The 21257-nt window shown below is 40.3% G+C and overlaps 2 protein-coding genes across 3 annotated transcripts; one reads left to right on the top strand and one right to left on the bottom strand.

Moving 5' to 3' along the window:
• Window positions 1-1501: 1501 nt before the first annotated feature.
• On the top strand, window positions 1502-5833 carry rnft1 (ring finger protein, transmembrane 1). 2 transcript variants are annotated; one of them, XM_078266454.1, is made up of 9 exons: window positions 1502-1677; window positions 2328-2788; window positions 2867-2943; window positions 3029-3129; window positions 3485-3638; window positions 3734-3892; window positions 4657-4722; window positions 4818-4919; window positions 5299-5833. In XM_078266454.1, exons 1-9 carry the CDS (start codon window positions 1652-1654, stop codon window positions 5431-5433), a joined length of 1281 nt encoding a protein of 426 aa, XP_078122580.1. In that variant the 5' UTR covers window positions 1502-1651; the 3' UTR covers window positions 5434-5833. The 2 variants fall into 2 exon arrangements, with proteins under 2 accessions (XP_078122580.1, XP_078122582.1); XM_078266456.1 differs by having other exon boundaries at window positions 2441-2788; window positions 5299-5832.
• A 137-nt stretch (window positions 5834-5970) lies between these two features.
• Window positions 5971-19691, bottom strand: rps6kb1a (ribosomal protein S6 kinase b, polypeptide 1a). Its single transcript, XM_078265700.1, has 15 exons — window positions 19462-19691; window positions 18296-18339; window positions 16205-16325; window positions 14740-14808; window positions 12865-13012; window positions 12655-12712; window positions 11796-11896; window positions 11534-11624; window positions 11316-11406; window positions 11092-11199; window positions 10924-10986; window positions 10698-10775; window positions 10495-10602; window positions 9518-9630; window positions 5971-8733 (listed from the first exon to the last, which is right to left on the bottom strand). The coding sequence occupies exons 1-15, from the start codon at window positions 19531-19533 to the stop codon at window positions 8490-8492; spliced, it is 1509 nt and encodes a 502-aa protein (XP_078121826.1). The 5' UTR covers window positions 19534-19691; the 3' UTR covers window positions 5971-8489.
• Window positions 19692-21257: the final 1566 nt, after the last annotated feature.

Below are 21257 nucleotides of genomic sequence, written 5' to 3'. Positions count from 1 at the left end.
GGTATCAGTCCTAATGACCTCAGCATGACAAGAATAAGAGAGTGACTAGGCAAGGTGTGATTCCTGTTTGTTCTGTGTTGTTTTGTTTTCCTCGAGACCGCAGAGGGTGGGGGGTGGAAGAGGGTTTTTGTTCTTGTTTAATTGGTGTTTCTGTTCTGTATGTAAAAAATAAAAATGTATGATAAAAAAATAAGACACGTGATTATTTTTTTTTTTACATTTTTCCCTAGCAAGGTGACAGCCACAGCCAGCACAACAATCATACAATTATTTTACAATATTACCCTCAAATGAAGATTTTTGTCTCTTTAAAAAAAATTGATTTTAAAGATTTTACACATTTATGGCATATTGCATATTTTCCTCATGTCGTGCAGCCCTAATAACCACCCTGAAATTGTGTCAGATGCAGCATAGTGTTGCAATATTTTCATCTGTATCGGTATCATCTTTTAGTCTAATTTGTTTAATATGTAAATAATTATTTATTTCTAAATTATCTGTTAGTTATTTAGTCATTGGTTTAAAAAAAATAGTTCATAAACCTTCGTTTGACTAGTTTATTACTGAACCCAGCCATCACGCGCTGCGCCGTCACATCCTGTGCCACCCACCACCACAAGTAAATTCTCTAGGTTCTCACAAACCTGTGGGAAACACTGCATTGGATAAAGAACATGACCCTAAACCTGAAGTTATAAGGCTCCTTGCTCAATTTTCCTCCTCTGACTGAGTACAGATGGAGGTGCAGGTGGCTCCACGGAAAGACAAGATGCCAGTACCCAGAGGAAAGAGTTCTACTGTCTGGTGAGCAAGTGATGACTCCTGGAGTGTAAAGACAGCCAGCAGATAATGAAGAACACAGAGTGGAAGCGAACCTGCGTCGCCTGGTTCATTAACAGACTTAGTTCTCAGCATCCCAGCCTAGCCTACCTGAAGATGTGAAGCCATTTGTAAAGGTCAAGCCACAATAGAAATATATGAGCACAACTAAGTTTACTGCACTAGTAATCCCCTGTGCCATGATGGAAGTGAAATGAAAAGAAGGGAGAATAAACATGTGATGCATGTAGAGAGGGAATTTTCCCCAATACCATTAAAGAGACAAAAAAGAAAAAAGTATAAGAACAATAGGGAAGATACAGGCCTGCAGCAGCAAAAATAATAAAGTGTATTGTTATGATTAATAAAAGTAAAATATTTGAATATATAGCCCAGCTAATGATTATGATTAAAGCTGTATAATACAATCGACAAACAATAAAATGGATGTGATATTAACAATATTACTAATATTACTACAACTATAATTAGTAGCAGTAGTAATAATAACAGGTTTATGATGATGTGTAGCAGTATTGTATACTACAGTCAACAGTGACACACAAAATTGTGTTAACCTTCCTAATTATTATAATCTGTCGAGGGTCATTTGAAAACATTCGAGTAGGTGGAGGCATTGCCACATTTTACATCCGACACGCCGTAAAACTCCAACAGAAGAAATTTGCGACGTCTGCTGTCGTAAACAACGTAAAGATGTCTGATAACAACCACAGCTTAGCCTGAAACATGACGGCTTAGTTTTGTTTTTGGTTTACTTTCGTTTGGCGACTTGGACATTGTATTAGATGGGGACCAATAGCTTACCATGAAACTCCGGGTGCAGAATGACAGGTGAGCTGAAGCCGTTACCACCGCCAGTCTGGTACGATAGAGAACATCTGTTAGCTGCTAATGCTAGCCCAGTTCGCTGTGTAGGAAACGGGTCAGCTGTTTTGATCATCTGTCTGTCACTATACTATTTTGGATTGATTGCCTGAAAATAACTGACGTAACCGACGTATAGTCCAGCTTACCTTAATTAGCCTGCATTGTTTATCTTGTGGGAGCAAGACAATTTACTATACATTCATATGCGTCTCTAACGACGTCAGATCCACACAGCCACCATATAGCTAGCTAGTGGTGTGAACTCAGCTTATCCAGGTTTCTTTTCTACGGAGCCCCGTAAGTCCCGGACGGAGCAGGGGCTCCGTGCTTACCTGAAACACGATCAAAAGGTTAATATATTGTCACTTAGACACTTGAACTTAGTCAAATAATAATGAAATAGTGACATCGTTGTTTTGTTTGCTTGCTGGGAATCCTCTAGTCAAAGACGAATGCAAAGTCCTGCAATAAAACATAGTGCTATTCAGTCTGTATCTTAGATGAACACATGTGCAACTTCCATTCGTTTTACAACTTGTTAATGTAGCTGTAAACACAGTAGATGCCGGGCACATTGTGACTGAGGCTATAAAGGGCTGTCTTTCATGTCAAAGGAGTGATTCCAGAAGAGCACTGAAACTGAGGGAGTCTCCTACTGTAATGCAGCCTAATTCAAGTGAGCGGGGTGCTCATGCAGGAAATGGTTTATCCCTTACTCTGCAACCAGAGCTTACCAGGACACCAGCCCCTGCTGCTGCTGCTGCTGCTGCTAAGCCTGAGAGCAACGAGGTGCGGGTAACCATGACCAGCAATCCTGGGGAGTGCAGTGGAGGAGCATCATCCAGGAGGTCCAGAGTCAATTCCCACAGCCACTCTCATTCCCAGCCACATGCACAGAATCGGGTGCTGTACCACTCGAATACGGAGCCTGAGCTTGACCCGCCTGACTCTGATCTGGACTCTGGAGAACCCAGCAGCTCCATGTCTGAGCTTCGCTGTCTCTTCCGCTGGCTCCAGAAGAGTCTTCCTTTCATTGTCCTACTGTGTGCTAAACTGGTCATCCAACATGCTCTGGGTGAGTACGAGCTAAGCAAACACCATTATTGCAACTGTGGACACAACACAACTTATACGCTTTCTCTCCATTTACCAGGTCTTGCAGTTGGCGTTGGCCTCTTCACAACGTTTCTATATGTGAATAAAAACCTTCAAAGTCAAGTGTTTCTTCAGGTAAGTCAAGAACAGAAAGCATTTGTTGATTCCTTATGCATTTCATAGATTCCCAAACCATGTTTTTGCCTGCGTGTTCCCTCAGGATCGTCAGTCGAAGCTGCAGTGTGTTTGGCTGCTACTGTTCCTTATCTCTTCCACCCTGCTGCTTTACTACACCTTTCTCACTGAGACGCTTCACCATTGGTAAGTGTGAATGCATCATTTCACATTAATAACCCAAAAGAACAAGATTATGTGGCTATTTCCTTCAACCAATTACCTTTTCTTGGAGTATAATCTTAGTTAGTCTGTGGATTGTGAGTTTAAGCAGCCAGAACACCCTGTTGTGATTTCTTTATACTTTGGGTGACTTGACTACAGCTCTTTCATCCAGCAGAACCTCATTCACATCAAAACACATTCTTTACTGGTACAAACAGAAGAGTCAAATCGATATTGTACGTCCGTATCGTCCACCTACTGTAGTTTAGTAAACAGCTAAATGTGGGTAGCGTCAAAATGAACATGCCATTTAACCTGAATGTCAACCTCCTTCCAGCCTCATCTTCCTCAGCCCAAGCATTGAGCCGCTGGGTTTCTGGGAGGTTCTGTGGGTTGTCGGCATCACCAACTTCATAATAAAGTTTCTCTTTATGGGGATTAAGTGCCTTATTCTGCTGCTGCCATCGTCACTGGTGACCTACAGAACCCAGGTGAGTGTGGAGTTGTTGGTTAAGAAAACCATATTGATGTCATGTCTTGACAATGCTGGTTCAGTATTTCTTCTTTTGCGTGCTTATGTCTCCAGGGACGTTGGGTGATGCTGACGGAGGAGCTGGGTCAGGTACACCAGGCCACGGCTCCTGTTCCACTGTGGTTCCGCTACCTGGTCACATACGAGGAGGTGGACGGCACCCCCGGACTCACACTGGGGGTCCTGCTGGCTCTGCTCTACCTCATACTGAAGGTGTGAACAGTCAAACTAACCAGCAATAGATCTTTGTATTATCAAAGGGTTTAGAGGGGGTGTATTGGCAGAAATGGAATATAATATTCACAATTAGGTTTTTATAAGTGTAAAATCACCTGGAACTAAGAATGGTTGCGGTTTCCTGAGTTTAGAATGAACTGTTCATATCTACACAGGGAGCAGGTCCTCTTCCACAGAGCTTGCTTTTTGGGGTTATAGAAATAAAACGTTAATTTTCGCTTATCAGCACCCAAGTTCATCTTTTTTTTTTTAAACATAATTTGTAAATACTTAGTCAGACGACGGACGCTACAATTATATAAACTGAAAAGTGTCTGCTAAGGCAAAGGTGCCTATTTGGCAATATTTCTGTTATTTTGTTGTTAAACTATTTATATTTAAACCCAATGCTTATAGGGAACCTGATAACATTAATGAGGCAATCTATGAACTTTGAAGGTGGTAACATTTGTCTAGAGTGGTCACAATCAGCTCCGGCAGCCTCTCCACACCGAGTCTAGAGATTAAAGTAAGCACTCTTACTTTACTGTCTTGTAAAATGTCCGGTTTAATCAGTAACACTGGTGTTGTCACAAGTTATTAACTGGTGGACAAATGTCCTCATCGTGGCATCCCTAGTATTTAGTTGGTTGCAATTTGCAACCTCAGCACTAGATGCCACTAAATCCTACACACGGGTCCTTTTCATGGTTAAAATAAGTGGGGTTTTCAAACTTTGTTGTCCTTTTTCTCTCTTTCAGCTTTTAGGATTGTACGGACAGTGGACGCCTTTCATGAAAACTGTGAGGATATTTGTAAAAGGCGAGGTCAGTGGTAAACAACTTCTTGATTAGATGGTACATGGTCACATCCAGTAACCGGCTATGTTGAAGTGTTTTCTTTTGTTTGTTTTGTTTCTCAGCATACAGGCACAGCAGCCACTAGGAGTCAGTGCAGCGAGGCTGGAGACATCTGTCCCATCTGTCAGGGAGAGTACAGGGAGCCTCGGGTTCTACTCTGTCAGGTAAAACCACACAAGTGTGCACTACGAGTCCTTCAGGCATCTGTTACACATCCCTCCTCTTCAATTATGTTATCAAATTTGATCACAGTACACAGCAGTTGAGGAAATCATGCGCTTTAGATCACAACTTTATATTCATGGAGCAGGAGCAGTATTACTTAAGAGAGAAAACTAATGTGACAATGAAAAACCTAAATCAGAATTTTCAGTTTTACTACTGGAAATTTCTCTCTTTCTTCACTACCCTTCTCACTTATTTGCTACTGTAATAATAAGCCATGTTCTTCTTTAACGTTATAATGTGCATCAGTTACGTAGATCTAGTCATGTTTGGTAAGTACAGGACATGCTGACGTCCCGTTGTTTTTCTGCTTTGCAGCACATATTCTGTGATGAATGCATCGCTCTGTGGTTTAACCGCGAGAAGAGCTGCCCTCTATGTCGCACCGTGATCACAGAGAAGGTTTACAAATGGAGGGATGGAGCCACATCTTCACACTTGCAGATTTATTGATTGCTAGGGTATAGGTGGTGGGCTTTTGGGTGGGGTGCATTGTTATTAGTTTGTATTTAATAGGTTATTTTCTGTGGCTGTCAAACCCCACTGACAAGTAATATTTTACAGTTTTATTAATGAGTTAAGGGCTGTGGTCAGTAAGGACACACAACTTGCACCTACAGTAGATGCGTTTCTGGCTTATTTACCAGTACATCCCTACCTGTCACTCTCACAGACAACGGAAAGTTGATTATTTTCACGTCCCAAAGTGATTATTGTATTTTAATTTGTTTCCTTTTGTGTTGCTGTTATTCACTTTTTTAATTATCTTCATATAAACTTTCCTCATGGAGCAGCAAATTATTCTACTTCCAGTTTCTTGTATAGAAAATGGGAGAAAACATCATATATATATATATATATATATATACATATATATATATATATATATATATATATATATATATATATATATATGAGATATATATATATATATATATATAGTATGGCAGAGTGTATAGAGAGTGATAGATGCATGTATGTATAGATATGTTTAAACAGAGGTTTCCTCTTATCAAACGTGTAAACAAACATGCAACACATGAACCCTCTTGTATCCAGTGTTCTAATTTCGTGGAAGCGACTTCTGATTTGTAACAAACTTGTAGAGGTGAGCAGCTGCATACCTCGGCTCAGGAGTGCTAACCATCTTTGAGCTTGAATGAGACTGCATAGGCTTTTAGGAAGCCTCTGCACTAAAAGATAAACAGTTTGCCTTTGGCTTTTCAGCTTTAGGTGACTTTTTTTTCATGTCTGATAAAAAGCATGCAACAGAGCTTGTGAGATATTGATTTACACAAATTATTTTTCTATGGAGGTGACATAACCTCGTTTTTATAAAAATCAAAGGAGAAGCATCTATTTTAATATGTACAAAAATCATTTCACTGTTATTTTTATCCATTTAGATGCATAAAGTCTCTGAATAAAGATCTACAATTTTAATGTTTGACTCGTTTATGTAACAAAATGAGAATCTTACAGTAACCGTCTACGACAATCGTTGAAGTCTAAATAGTATTTAGACTGGTGTACAGAGGTTGAATAGAGCCTGCTTAAAATTAAGTGATGAATCCTTAAAATTTCACAAGATAGCCCGACTAAACCGCTAAAATTAACAGATTTTGCCACTTTGCTTTGTACTATCCATTCTGTTACAGTGGCACTGCTAAGAGACTAGATCCAGTTCTTTTTTTATTTTGACTCAATTATGTACGTGATACATATTAACATACCCAATCTGAGGGGGCAGATTTAGGGGTGACAAACAATGTTATTTAATGCCCACCAGTGATTAAAACACCCATTCTACTCAAAGATGGCGTTTCCAACTTGGAAGTAAGCTTGAAAAGATGGTTCTCAATCTTCTCAGTGTGGAGAATACTCAAGTACAGGAGCACAAAGAATCATTTTTAGTCTCCCAACCTTTCTCAGACACACTGACAGCGAAGACATGAACATCCTGGGTTTTTTTTGCATTGGTTTGCACACAATCAATACTGTACGACGTTTAGGTCACGGTCCTCAATTTTGGAATAAAAAAAATGCATCAAAGAAAGTTGTAAGACATGTTTTGCAGAAACAAAATTATACTGTATATGCTTATTATTATGACAAAATAAGTCTCTTACAAGAATGCCAAATCAAATGATCACACATTCTGCCACTTTATCTAAATAATACTACATAATAAATACATAGTTTGCATAGTGTGAACAACGCAGGGGAAACACAATGGCACTTTAAATAAATATTGTAACAAAAAGTAAGTGGAGTGACTGGTCTTAAAACACAATTGTTGTACCGGAATGGCAGAAGAAGAAAACCAATGGGCTCAGCCTGGCACTGATCCATATTAGAATATTAGAATATTAGCTTATATTAAGCTAGCTTCACTTGGTTACAAATGTGCAAAGTAACTTAAAGGAACACATTAAAAACTGCCTCTTTGAGCATCAATGTGGAAAACAAAGTCAGTTTGATCAAATATGACGTTATGAACATGTTTGACCCTTGAAACCTTGCCGTTCTTACAAAAACATTGTTGTCCGGGATTTGTTTGTTTACCAGCAAAACTCATTTGGTTCATTGAAACGGTGCTTTTGGTCAATTCATTAAACACCAAGTATTAGGATAACAAGAAACATCAGGGAGCCATTCAAACTGAAGCTAATATTCAGTTAGCCTCATGGGAATCTGCATCCGACAGCGTGGTCAGTTTTAGGACGAGAGGTTTCGAATGGCTTGACTCCAGAGGCTCTTATAGCAGCTTCACATCACACAAACAGGCCATACATCTCAAACAGGAATTGGGAGATGGTCCACTCATTTAAGTCAAGGTTTATCCCCCTATAGTCTATGTCCACGGCGTTCACTTCTATCTTTTTATAGCTGCTTTTCCATAAGTCGTGCTTCACCTACTCCTAACCACATGCTACGGTGGCAAAGGCAATGTTTTCCTCAAACATAAAAGGAATACTGTGTTCATTGTGGAATTGTTCAATAATTCTACCCGACAATGCAACCTGCAAGTTCTTATCACCAAATAACTGTCAAACAAAAACAAAGTCGGGCATGTTGAAGGAGAAATAAATGCCCTTTGTAACCAAATTCTCTCACTGTGATGGAGGCAACTAGTCGTTAACACTAAAAACTAACGTGCAGATTTGAGCATAAAAGAGCACCAGTAAATCATACGATACTGAAACTGCCTCAGCCCACTTCGTCAGCAGGCATTAGCCAGCCAACAAGCAAGTCACGTCTCTCACACAACTCGTCCGACTGACTACACATCTACTGTACTTCTACTGATGATTATTTACATCAGGCTGAGGAGGCCGGGCTGAGTCAGGAGGAATGGGAAGGCGCTGCTGGAAGAGCTGGTGATCTGCACCGACAGTGTCAGTCAATAAAAAATAAAATAAAATCTACAAGTCTCTTTGAAACGAAACAACAAAAGGGAAAAGGCTGAGGAATTGGAAGAGTCCTAATGTTCGTAGGTGAGCCGAGCGTCATAGGTTCATTCGTAGATGAGCGGGCCGCTTGCAGTTCATAGGGTAGGTCTGCTTTTTGTAGGACCCTGCATTGATGCCCGAAGGGTGCCTGATGGGAAGTGGTGCAGAGGCCTCAGAGGCGCCGCTGCTGCTGCTCGTGTCCATCTGCTCCACTGTGGACACCTCCATGGGTTGCCCCGCAGTGCTGCTCGTCAGCCTGGGTCCCCTCGGCCAGCATTCCCCTCCGACAAACTTCAACGGACTGTGGTAGAGTAAGATGTGAAAGGCTATTGTCTGTGACGCACCAGCTGCTATTTGTATTAGGGCTGGCCGATATGGACCAAAATATATCTCTGGATTTTTAGGCTAAATGGTGATACATGAGAGAGAGAGAGATATATATATCTATATCTATCTCAGTATTTTCTACGTTTCTTCTAAGTGGTCTAAATGTTCAGGGGTAAGTCAAAGCCACATGTGAGATGTGAGGTGTTTAAAATAAAATGCAAAGAGAGGGATTTCTTCCCTGTTTGAAAATGTACAGCTGCAACACCTGTAAATAAAAAATGATCTAAAATAAATAGCCTATTAAATAGGCCTATCTATGCAGGGCCTCGAAAGTAACAGTTGCCAGGTTACCATTAGCAACCAATTCTTGGCCTTAACATAGAAAAATAGGGACAGCAAAACATGCACCCCAAAATGTTTTTTTTTATATTTGTTGCATTTGTAATATTTTAATGTTGCAGTCAAAACCGGAACCAGACAACTGCACATGATGGAGGAATGATTTCAATAGATCATACCATTGTTCAAATAGTTAGCAGACGTTCAGACAAAAGTTTATCAATTTACTTTATCTGCATGACAAGCCAACGTTCACCGTTTATCCTTCTAATGATGGCTTTACTGAGGTCAAGCCGGCTACATTTACTCGGGACAGCAAATGTGTAATCGACGTGGTAATAATACAATAATACGTGGCAAAATCTGTAAATAACAGAAGTACCTCAATGGGACCAGAGAGAAAAACAACTTGCCGTTACCTCACAGGTGTTCTTGGGCTTCCTGGGAACTTCCGTGGTGAGCGCACCTTTGGCTCGAAAGAGAACTTCTCTTTGACGTTTTCAAGCACAGATGGAGCTACATATGTGAAACCCTGGGGGTGAAGGGACAAAAAAACAGAGATCTGAGTCCACCTCTTCAAAGACCATCTTTCCAAAAACAACCCACAGCTGATGATGAGCAATGAGACGCTGAGTAAACCATATCATGCAATGTGGTGGAACAGTGAGTGAAGCTTCCAGGAAAACCAACAGGACTACACCAGATGGGATGCATTAACAGATTCTCGTAAGACCTACTTTTTGAAAGGGAAATGAAAAACATTATGTCCAGAGCTGGCCTACGTTTGTATGTTTGTTTGCAGACAATACAGAAACGGTAAAGGGCTAGAGTCAATGCCACAGTTTTCCTTTCAATGCCCACTCCAAAATTTGGCAACGTCATCTTCAGGACTATCCGTGTAGCACTAGAACTTTAGTTTATTTCAATATTAAAATGACTCAAAATGAGGTCCTTATGCAAGCCTATTTGTAAATGAGGTCTTAAAGACTCAACATGAGTCAAACACTTAAAATACTTGACTCTAAATTGGCCCCATGCTATGGATTATCTTTTTTGATAACTGATATTGATGTCTGATCAACTTTCTTACTTTATGATATACATACACATTACACTCCTGGGCATTATTGTAAAGAGACACACTCCAAGACTGACAACAAGTCAGTACTGGTCCAAAAGAAATAAACAATAATTCTACTTTAACCTTGTAAGTGGACACAAACAAAATAATCTATTATGGACCTCTGAGTCATGCATTATTTTTGTAGGTTTTTATCATGGATTATTCCTTATCAAGTTATGACAAATTCTGTATTCAAACACTGTACTCCAGAAACTGAGACAGAGAAGCAGAAAGGTCCACTGTTTTCTGGGCGGTATGGCACTAGTTACCCACCAGGAAGACTTGATTGGCACTCTCGCTGAGCGTGGAGTCGTCGGGGCTGTCCACTGGAGTCTGGCTGGTGAACTTGGAGTCAAACTGGCTCACGTCATCAGCCGATTGCTGCCAAAAGAAGCAGGTCAGATAATCAGATAATCCACTTGCAGGGACATAAGACGGCTCACAGAGGACGTTGCTGCATCAAAAAACAAACTCACCAGGTATGGTTTAAATGGAGGCTCTACTTTGCGAGCGAAGAGGTCATCCCAATTTGTATGCCGGAAGAATGGGTGGGCCTTGGAAACACAATAGACAGCAGCAGGGTTTTTATATTTTGTGACTACTACAGGGTTTCCCAAGAAGCATTCTCATTTTCTGAGTTATTGTATTAAGTTACAGATGCATGCATACACTTGTGACTCTACTTTCAACGGATATATTTACCTGGACCTCAGCAGCATCTCCTGGTCCAGCCCCGAGTCGCAATGAGGCATTTCGTTTAAGCAGCTGAAAGAGGAGGTTTGGAGACTTATTTTTCTACCACTCCAAATGTTTCAGCAGAGACAACACATCCATGAAGCATGAGGCAGAAGGAAGACTTTTGCAGCTCACCTTTTTCAGAAGGTCCCTGGCTTCTTGTGTGAGGTAAGGTGGAAGGCTGAGTTTGCATTTCAAGATTTTGTCAATTGTCTTCTTTCGGTTTTCACCCGTGAATGGAGGCTATGAAAAGCAGAACAGAAAACAACAGTTAGCAATAGTAACAAATGCCTCCTACCTGAATTTACCTTTTTACAGTTTTACGTTCTTTAGCAATGCTACTAGTAGTGTGCACTTACTGCTCCTGTCAGCATGTCATACATGAGAGCTCCCAAACTCCACCAGTCCACTGCTCGGTTATGTCCACTCCTCATTAGGATCTCTGGAGCCCTGAGGAAGGAGGAGGGAATGTCCAAGGTGATGCAGCAGATGCACTACAAAGTAGGAAATGTGACTGAATGTGCATGATATGTCTACAAGAATGGATCTACAAAATCTGCATGATTGTGTGACATACATGTATTCGATAGTGCCACAGAAGGTGTGGGTGACCGTTCCGTCATGGATGGACTCTTTGCAAAGACCAAAGTCTGTCAACTTCACATGTCCTAGAAGGAAACAGAACCAAAGCCAAATGAGAGAGAAACTACACAATAGATAAGTATCAGATTACCCAGAGAAAGAATTTAGTCTGGCAACTTAAGGTAATATGAAAAGGACTGTATCTTGGCATTTTCTAATCTGCCTTTTGTTGTGAGGGACACTTGAGGTTTGTGTACCGTTGTTGTTGAGCATGATGTTCTCAGGCTTCAGGTCTCTATAGATGATGCCTTTCTGGTGCAGGTGACCCAGCGCCATCGAGATCTCTGCCAGGTAGAAACTGTCAACAGAAAAAAAAAAAAAAGAAGCAAGACGCAGGTCCCAAATTCAGCAAACTTTTATTGACATCATGTGAATCTGTTTTTGACCCATCACTGAATCTGTATATTTATACATTTTCGACATGCTCCTCAGTGATCTGCAGTTGAGGTGCAATTCTCAATGTCATTAAGGTTATCCTCAGAGTATTACACACCCTTATTTGTTCAGCAGCTTGGTTCATGTAATCACTGTTTTCATCTACAGGCTGTGTTTATAAAAACAGAAAAGCAGGTAATGCAAGTGTTTTGTCCCTGTTCCAAGTCACCCGCACACGGCCTCAGACACAGTGTCACACATCTGCCTGTTTTTACAAAACTAAATGCTTCCCACTTAAAATTTGTAGGAAAAAAACCCTGTTGTACATCATGAGTCAGCAAGAAAAGACCTCTATGAGACAACAGGCAAAACACTGGATGTTTGTTAAGATGCCCATACTGTTGCTTTTTGGAAATAGTTTTACATTGTAAATAATGGGGGTGGCCTTTAAATTATGTGTACGAACATAAGAAGGGAGTGAAAAAGAGGATGACAAGATTTGACAAGTTTAAGTATAACATCCTGAAACAAGATAGTTTCAAAAAAAATCTAATCTTTATTTTATATTTCTGGGGATAAACTCCCTTTGATCACCAGAAATGAGTCCAAGGAAAGCTAAAGCCTACCGTTATCCCTGGCCAGGTGGTTAAGGCTTCACAGGTGACGGACAAACTAACTCACCATGCTGTGTCTTCCATGAAGATGCCCTCTCTCTCCAGTTGCATAAACAGCTCCCCTCCTGCATTCACAACATACAAAGTCAGTCAAACTGATACACAGTGGAAATGGAGAATGACATTTTCACTTTATTGAAAGAAAAACGCCCATCCAGTGTCCCAAGCTCATTAAATGATCAAAAACATTTACGACAATTAAGAGTGTTATGCTCACCGCTCAGATACTCCAGGATAAGGTACAACTTCCCCCCCGTCTGGAAGGCATAGATGAGGTCCACGATGAAAGGATGCTTTACCTCCTCCAGAATGCTCCTCTCAGCTTTAGTGTGTGCCGTGTCCTTTGCATTACGCACAATCATGGCCTGGAGAGGGACAAAAGAAAAGCACAGAGAGTCAGAGTGTGAAACTACTCAGGCAATAACTTTAACCCCATTAGCTTTGGCATTAGCCAGTGTCAAAGCTTTAACATTATCTGCAGAGGCAGAGCAAGAATCACAACACCAGGTTGGTAGCCACAGTCAAGTCATTAACCGAAACCTCAAGCTTCGGGGAATAGAGCTGGCTTTTCAAGCAAAGTCTGGCACCAGCTCTGTGTCAGCTGCAGAGAGGAGGCCAAGCTGAACAGAAGCAGCAGATCTGAGGTTTCATGGGAAAAAGCCTGCTGCTATTATTTTGGGTGGTCTGCCCTTAACTTCTGGCCTCATAGCTGAATGCACCAGCGTGTCACCAGAAAAGTACATGTGAAACACTATACACAGTTAAGCTGCATTAAGCCTGGGAGTTAACTGAGTATGTAATGTGCTAATTCCCCATAGATATAGGTTAGTTGTGTTTGCTTACATATGGATTAGATAATGCAGATGCTATTCCTCTCACACTACACTACTCTGTATGTACACTAGGGGGAGCTAGACCCACCTTTACTGGGTGATTGAAGAACTTAAGAGTGCTCATATTATGCTCATTTTCAGGTTCATAAAATGTATTTAGAGGTTATATCAGAATAGGTTTATGTGGTTTCGTTTTCAAAAAACACCATATTTGTGTTGTACTGCACATTGCTGCAGCTCATCTTTTCACCCTGTGTGTTGAGCTCTCTGTTTTAGCTACAGAGTGAGACATCTCACTTCTGTTACATCTTTGTTGGGAGTCGCACATGCTCAGTAGCTAGGTAAGGAAGCTAACGTGTGTTACAAAGTGACGCACGTTCGTCTCTGAAGTAAAGGCTGGACTACAATAGAGCTGTTTGGAGCAGTTTGTGAACAGTGTTGTCTGTTGGCAGACTGATCTCACTAAGTGGCGTATGTTTGACACGCCAATTTGTATGCCATTTTTGCGTGTTATCAAGACGCATAATTGTTGTTTAACGTGTTTATCAACGCCGTTTGGCCTCCATTGACCTACATTCCATGTGAGTTATTGCTGTAGCGAGTAGTATGAAAGGAGGGACGTTGGATGGGGTGGCGGATGGGTAAAACACTAGGACTTCACCTAGGAGAGCTGGGATCGCGTCCCGCGTGTGGCGTTTATCAACCGTTTAAAGCCTTCCCCAATGTTCTTTTCCTAAACCCAACCGTATATTGTTTTCCTAAGAGTGCAAAGTTAGTCACCATAGTGCTTTTGCTGTTTTTTAGTGTTACTAAAGCCTTTCCCAATGTTCTTTCCCTAAACCCAACCTTTTTTTAAACACGTGTGTGACGTTGTTCTCACGATAGCACGGCACGTTCTGGCGATAACACGCCACGTGGTATGTATGTTTACATCCGCTGTATACAGCGTAGACATACACGTGGATAGCTCAAACTGCGTACAGATAACACGCCATTTGGCTTTAGGAAAGTGCCGTGTATGTTCACGCAAAGTCATGATGCCATGTTTCTGTTGGAGATGGTAAGTCCCTTTGGGGTGGACTTTGGGCTTTTTCACTTTGTAAACCTATTATTACGTGCACAAACAAGATATATAACACAATAAAGGAAAGGGAAAAAGCCAAAAAGCATAATATGAGCACTTTAATATCTAATCAATGAGATATTTCTCACTGAATATTAAAACCGTAAGCCAAATCTTCACAGGCAGATTCACTCACCTTCTTCAAAACTTTCATAGCAAATATCTTCCCAGAGGTGGCACCTGATACCTTCCGAACTTGAAACACCTAAAAATAAAATTTTACATCATAATCATCATCATCACCACCACCCAACAGCACGCTCAGGATAAAAAAAAACATTTTACATTTACTGACATTACTGCCTATGGCTGGCAAGAGAAAATATTTAAGTGGCTTTTGTAAGGAAACTGAATTCAATAATTTGGAAGACTTTCCAAGACCTGCAGATACAAGTGTAACGATTCCTTTGGCTGTGTAGACCAGATGTTTTCTTCTATGTCTCAACAAACAAAAATGCATTTTGTTTTAGCACTGACATTAAGTTCAGAAGCTGCTATTGTGCATGATGTGTATTCATTCAACTAAGCAAGTAATTAATCAGGTCTTCATGTGTAAAAATGACTAAAGTGCGACCAGGGACTGCTCCGATTCTGATTTTGCATGAGCCAATGTCTGTGTTTCCGGCATCAGTTTACCCACATTATTCTTGAAAGACTATTTGCTCTAAGTTCAAAGGCCAAGGAACTTGGAATCTGTGCCATAAACATATACTGTAACTACACAAGAATATCAAAACAAATGACAAAGTATAGTAACTTTGTAATGCTGAGAAGTTCTCAAGCTGTAGAAAATGACTTCTTAGTCATCATACACAAAACCACTTCAAGAAAGAATAAGTCATGTGTCTGCTTGCTAAGTGAAAAGTGTTTCCAAAATAACTGTTGTGCACTTTCATTGTCAGGTTTAGAAATGAGAACATCAGAAACTTCCCAGAGCTCTATGGGTTGATAATACCAAAATAACATTGTTGACACCAAAATATAACCATAACAAGACAGATTTCCTCATCTCAATGGCTTTACAATTAGATACAGGGGTGGAGGTGATTACAGTTCTGCATTATGTTGATGTGGATAATGGAGGAGATGGTTCTGGGACGCCAGATCTTACATTTAAAAGGTGCAAAAGACACTGAAATATATCTCTGGGGATTGAAAAGATTGTCTAAAGCAAAAGCTGAGATTTCTAGCATGCAAAACTCAATTTCCTGAAACTTTGTTAAAAAAAGTCCCCACTCACTGGAATTTCAAGATAATTGCAATGTCCTCCCCCATAAACCCACGTGATGGCAGGGCCCAAGCCAAAAAAACAAACGATATTTTCCACACTTTTAAAAACTAATTTTTCAGGACATAGTCTAATATTTTTATTAACACTGAATGAAATGACAAGGGTCACACACAGAGCCCACTGAGAATTAAACACCCAGCTATACAGCTCTGCACTCAATGCTTTGGTTTAAAAAAAAAACCTGCTTATAGAATACACGGTTCCACCCTTCAAAATCCAAATGTCAAGTCATGTTACATCATAAAGGAAAATGGAGGGAGTCAAATTCATAAGTTTGAAGATTTTCATCACAGATAATTAGATGCCTTACCTTTCCATATCCACCTTTCCCCAAAACTTTTAGCAGCTCAAAGCATTCAGGCCTGATCTGCTCTGTTCCCTTGTTCACGATGTTCTCTGAAATTTCAAACTTCTCACAGTCATCCATGTTACTGGCAAAAAAAAAAAAAAATCACATTTGAAACAGTCACTCAGCATAGTGTTTACAATTTCAAAGACAAACAGCAACATTAACAATATGAGTTACAAACATATGGGCCTAAATATAGATCCACAATAGTGCAGTGACTCCCAATTTCATTATTTCTGCCTTAAAATACCCTATCCAAGATTATATAACTAATATGGATGAGTGACCGATAAAAGAAAAACCCTAAGAAATTAGTGGAGAAAAATGCAGATGCTCTCCTACAGGGCATGAGGGGTCACTGAAGGATTTTAATGAAAATATTGTGAATCACATGTTATGGCTTTCACAGTCAATGTCAATTGAAAACCTATGGGAGACCTTAGACCACTGTTACACATCACTCTCCAGCACCAAAAGATGGAATATCTGAAGAGTAGAATTAGAGCTAGGCGATAAGGAGAAAATCAAATATCACAATATTTTTTGACCAAATACCTTGATATCGATATTGGGTTGACAATTGGTGCTTTCACAAAATATATTCACAATGAGATTTTGGATAAATAATCATCAGTAATGTGGATGTATTGACTATGTGGATAAGGGCAAATAATAGAACTGCTAGAACAGTTCAGAAAATGTCATCCCTTTACCTAATTGCAGCCTATAAAACCAGGAAAAGACAACACTTATTTCATGTTATGATATTCAAAATCTAAGACGTTATCTAGTCTCATATCGATATATTGCCCAGCCCTAAGAAGAATGCTGTTCATCTCTCCAGTAGAGCTTCACAGACTATGGCAATGAGCACTGAAGCTATTCTGGAGGCTTGTGATGGTCCAACACACCTTCTGTAGTTTTCCCTTTTAAGCTGTCACCCATCTCTAATTTCTTATGGTTTGGTGTATGGTTACATTTTACTGTAGCTAGATTTATTTAAAAAAGGCATTACCACAAAAGCTATCAAAGCACTTAAAGTGGCTAATATGTAACTTTCAGTTTGTGTTGATTTCAGCAGCCCCTTTGGAGAAAAGCGCTAGTCTTTCTACCACACCTGCTGTCGTAAAGGTCTAGGAGTTAGCGTTACGGGGAGGTCATATAGTCGCGATGAATATTTTACTCAGACAGAAAATCATTCATTTACAATAAGAGAATATGTTACAGATGCATCGTTGCATTTAAAGTGTTGCATACGGTAACTTAGCTAAGCTAAACCAGGTGTCACTGTGTCAAGAGCCAAAGCATTAAAGCAACACTATGTAACTTTTCCCGCTTCGGTCCCCCTACAGGTTGGAAACGGAATTGTCCATTACATTACATTATGCTAGTTTGCCAGATCGGGTAGCAGATCTGTAGTTCGAATGAACTGGACAATGTAATGTAATGGACATTTCCGCTTCCAACCTGTAGGGGGACCGAAGCGGGAAAAGATACATAGTGTTGCTTTAGTTTGTTGTAGCAACCAACATAATAATAATAACTTATTTAATAAATCGCATTTCATGAGACCCAAGGACCCTTTACACAACTACAGGGGTACAAGGTAGAGGATGGATACCCGAACCGAGCCCATCGGACGGCCGGGTTCAGACAGATATTTAAAAGTGATGTTCGGGTCGAAAATGATATTTTAACTGTGTCGGGCTTGGGTCGGCTCGGACATAAATATCTTAATGCCTGTCGGGCTCGGGCCGGGTTCGGTTACTGCTCTGTCGGACGCGGGCCGGGCTCGGACAAAAAATGCGGCCCGATCCGCACTCTAGTACAAGGGAAAAGAAAATAGTAGGCCAACACAAATCCGGACTAAAAGGAATAAAACGTCCGCGCTAAATGGAAGGAGGACGTAATGTCGGCTACTGACATATAACCACATCACGCATTGTAAAGTCATTGTACCATCTTGCGGTGAAAAAAATCGTTACATATAGTCACATTAAACTTTGTTACCCCTTTCGGGACCCAGTGCATTACAGTTTTGCTTGTACTTACAATTCAAATCCACTGCACTGGTCCATGTATTCACCGAGCTGGACCTGAAAACAAGGAGGCACCGGATAGAAAATCTCAGCATACAGGAATGCGAAGGATTGTTACTTACCAGCCAACCTGAGCTTATTTATAGATATATTATGAACATTACATTGTTTTACTACGAGTGTTAATTACTTTATTTTACAGCCAAACATTTTAGCCTAAAATTAGTTAATTCATTTTAAGTAATCAGGCAAGTAACTAATTACCAGGCTGGTTAAATAAACACACTTTATTAACTAGCTACATTAACTAGCAACATCATTTAAAAAAAAAAAGCCCATGTCTGTAACTTATAGGTCATAAATCTATGACCAAAGTAGTATCTGATAACAACGCTAATTTAGCTACTAACTTCACGTTAAGTTAGTGTGGTGCAAACAGTGCTTTTAGCTACAGTCCCGCTAGCACCGGTCGGATTCAGCCTGTTGTTGGTCAGTTTTACTGTAGCTAGTTAGCCAGACCTATCTCCATTTCACTGCGAGTTTATTTATATCCCACTTATTAACATTGCCAAACCGTACATGTTTCAGTCATGTCACTAATTAACCTACACGGTGATGTTAATGTACACCCCTACAACAGACGAATGCCGATGCAAACCGCTTTATTTATAACTCCATTGTCGGACATGAGTTAGCTAGCAGCCCAGTAACATGTAGCAACTTTCCTTTGTATTCGGCTTTCGTTATGACCGTTTCCTGGCGTCGTTTTTCATTTTTTCTCCGACAACACATTATTGACATGGTGGCGTTTGTGGCTTCACTAACGTTAACGCAGCGGTGGTCACGTTAACATAACAAAATACGGTTAACAGGAACACCAACTTGTCCACAGTCAACACTGATGAGCTTTACCGGCCGGTGTCGGTGATAAAACGGAAATGTGCTCGGCCATCACATTAAATTGAGAAAATGCAATGGAAATGTCTTTCAATGCAGTGGAGTGACTGTTTAATGGGATACTACCAGATTCCGCGGGAAAGGGGTTAAGTAGGACAGGACATGTCGGATAACTGTTCACTGGGCACTGATGTTAGCTACGCAGGCCTTGGAGTTGTTAAGTGCTAGATAGCTAACTGGCTAACAGCGGTGGTATTAGCCTCAACGTTAACATTAACTCACCCCGTCCTCAAGTTCGTCGTCAGAGACATTCTCATCCGGTTGATCCAAATCGATGTCGAAAACCCCGGCCATGGCCACTGCACTTCACTCGGTGTTCAGTCACAAAACACAGTCCTGCTCCCCCGCCTTATGGGAGAGCCATCACCGTTACAACCGGCGGCAGCAGAAAGCATGGGCTAACATCCAGCTAACCAAAACAAGAACCGGGCAGAACAAGCCTCTAGTGTCGGCCGCCGGCACTACTCGGCTCAGGTTGGCTTAGAGACATAAACACATAGTAAAGTGAAAACTTGCAATAATAATAATAATGGAAGGGGAATGATTCATATACAATATAATTGAGTCAGCTGCTCTCTAATAAAAAAACATATTTTCCTCACTCAAAATAAGTTGCATTATTCATATAACATCAAAATAAAACATGAAAAGAGCTTAAAAAAGATGACGCCTATATAAGAAGTACAGCTAAAACGATACGTTGATAGGCATTTCTCACTACACAGTAAAAAAATGTAAAGGGTTTAATCAAGGAAAGAAAATGTGTTTTGACTGTAAAAAACTAGAAATCCATGCCTTACATATTTTGTAAGATTTTTTTTAAAATGTGCTGCATAGAGATTTAGACACTTATATACATTGAAAATATGTTAATCCCAATGTTGTACAGAGGCAATTTTGAAATGAATTCCCCCCCCCCCCAGCAATATCTTAATTCATATTTTTAAATTACTTTCAACAATAAGTCAAAAAGCCTATGTGTGGCTTCTAAAGACCCCCTAAAAAGGGTCTAAACTCGCCACTGAGTGAAGATAAAACCCAGAGTAAAGTAACAATGAGCAAAATGCATTTTTGAGTGAAGGGGGACTTTAAAAACTTAATTCAGTACAGATAGGACACAGTCATATCAATTAACATCAGATGACTTGCTGAACAATGAAACTCCAAAAGTCATAAAACAAGTCATCTGTAGGATTTTTTATAATGATATGGGGGAAACAGTTCCCCTCTTTAAGTCAGTTGTTTTCCAAATCTAAGGGTATGATTACTCATAATGATGATGGGGTAAACGGGAAAGCCTGTTGGAAGTGCAAATTAAATACATTTAATCTTCAGCAAGCCCTTCCTGCTGCTTCCCTCCAATACAGCTGATGTGAAAGCAATCAGCAGGGCGTCCTAACTGCAGCATGACGTAAATAGTGATGAGGTTTTTTTTTTTTATAAAAGAGAACGGCGTTGAACGGTTAAACCATATTGATCTCCACCATAATTTAGTAAAAGTGAAAATGATTGCGGATGAAATTCCCACTAGGTCCTCAGTCTAGGAGCTAGGAGGTCAATCTTTACCACAGCTTCTTTTATTGTGGGGGTTTGCCTGAAACCTCACTCCCAAAAGGCTCAGGACGGGCCCCCTGCAGGGCAGCATGACTGTGAGCGCTGCCTCAATTTCATCTGATAGTTTGTTTTATTTTGATTGCCCGGGTGATCGAAACCAGCTGCACTGGGTAAGAAAATATGTTTTCTGTGTGTGTTCTCTGTTTTGTTTAGCTTGGTTTATGTTTACAAAAGAACAGACTAGACACTGTTAGAAAGTCTCAGAGCTTTGTTGTGGGTCTGTGTGATGACTTGAGGTCAGTATTGTGTTCATTCAAAAATCACTTTGCATATCAACGGACTGCGTTGTCTTCTCATGTTTGGACTTTGTCAATATGGAAGGTCATTAACTTAAAACGGAGGGTGAAAGCTGTCAGCATCTTGATGTGATTTTTTTTCTTCTTTTTTCCTTGAATGCACATGCC

Source organism: Sander vitreus, chromosome 13, assembly GCF_031162955.1.
Source record: "Sander vitreus isolate 19-12246 chromosome 13, sanVit1, whole genome shotgun sequence".
Classification (NCBI taxonomy): domain Eukaryota; kingdom Metazoa; phylum Chordata; class Actinopteri; order Perciformes; family Percidae; genus Sander; species Sander vitreus.
Note: the sequence above shows the minus strand (reverse complement) of the source record. Positions and strands in the feature narration are given on the sequence as shown.

Excerpts from the sequence above, each read along its gene's own strand:
- rnft1 (XM_078266454.1), top strand. The coding sequence starts at position 1,652 with ATGAAACTCCGGGTGCAGAATGACAG. Across the intron at positions 1,678-2,327 it reads CTCCGGGTGCAGAATGACAG|GAGTGATTCCAGAAGAGCAC; the intron begins GTGAGCTGAAGC and ends TTCATGTCAAAG. Across the intron at positions 3,130-3,484 it reads ACTGAGACGCTTCACCATTG|CCTCATCTTCCTCAGCCCAA; the intron begins GTAAGTGTGAAT and ends ACCTCCTTCCAG.
- rps6kb1a (XM_078265700.1), bottom strand. The coding sequence starts at position 19,533 with ATGGCCGGGGTTTTCGACATCGATTTGGATCAACCGGATGAGAATGTC. Across the intron at positions 13,013-14,739 it reads CTATGAAAGTTTTGAAGAAG|GCCATGATTGTGCGTAATGC; the intron begins GTGAGTGAATCT and ends GTCCCTCTCCAG. Across the intron at positions 11,407-11,533 it reads TGTGGCACTATCGAATACAT|GGCTCCAGAGATCCTAATGA; the intron begins GTATGTCACACA and ends CTCCTTCCTCAG.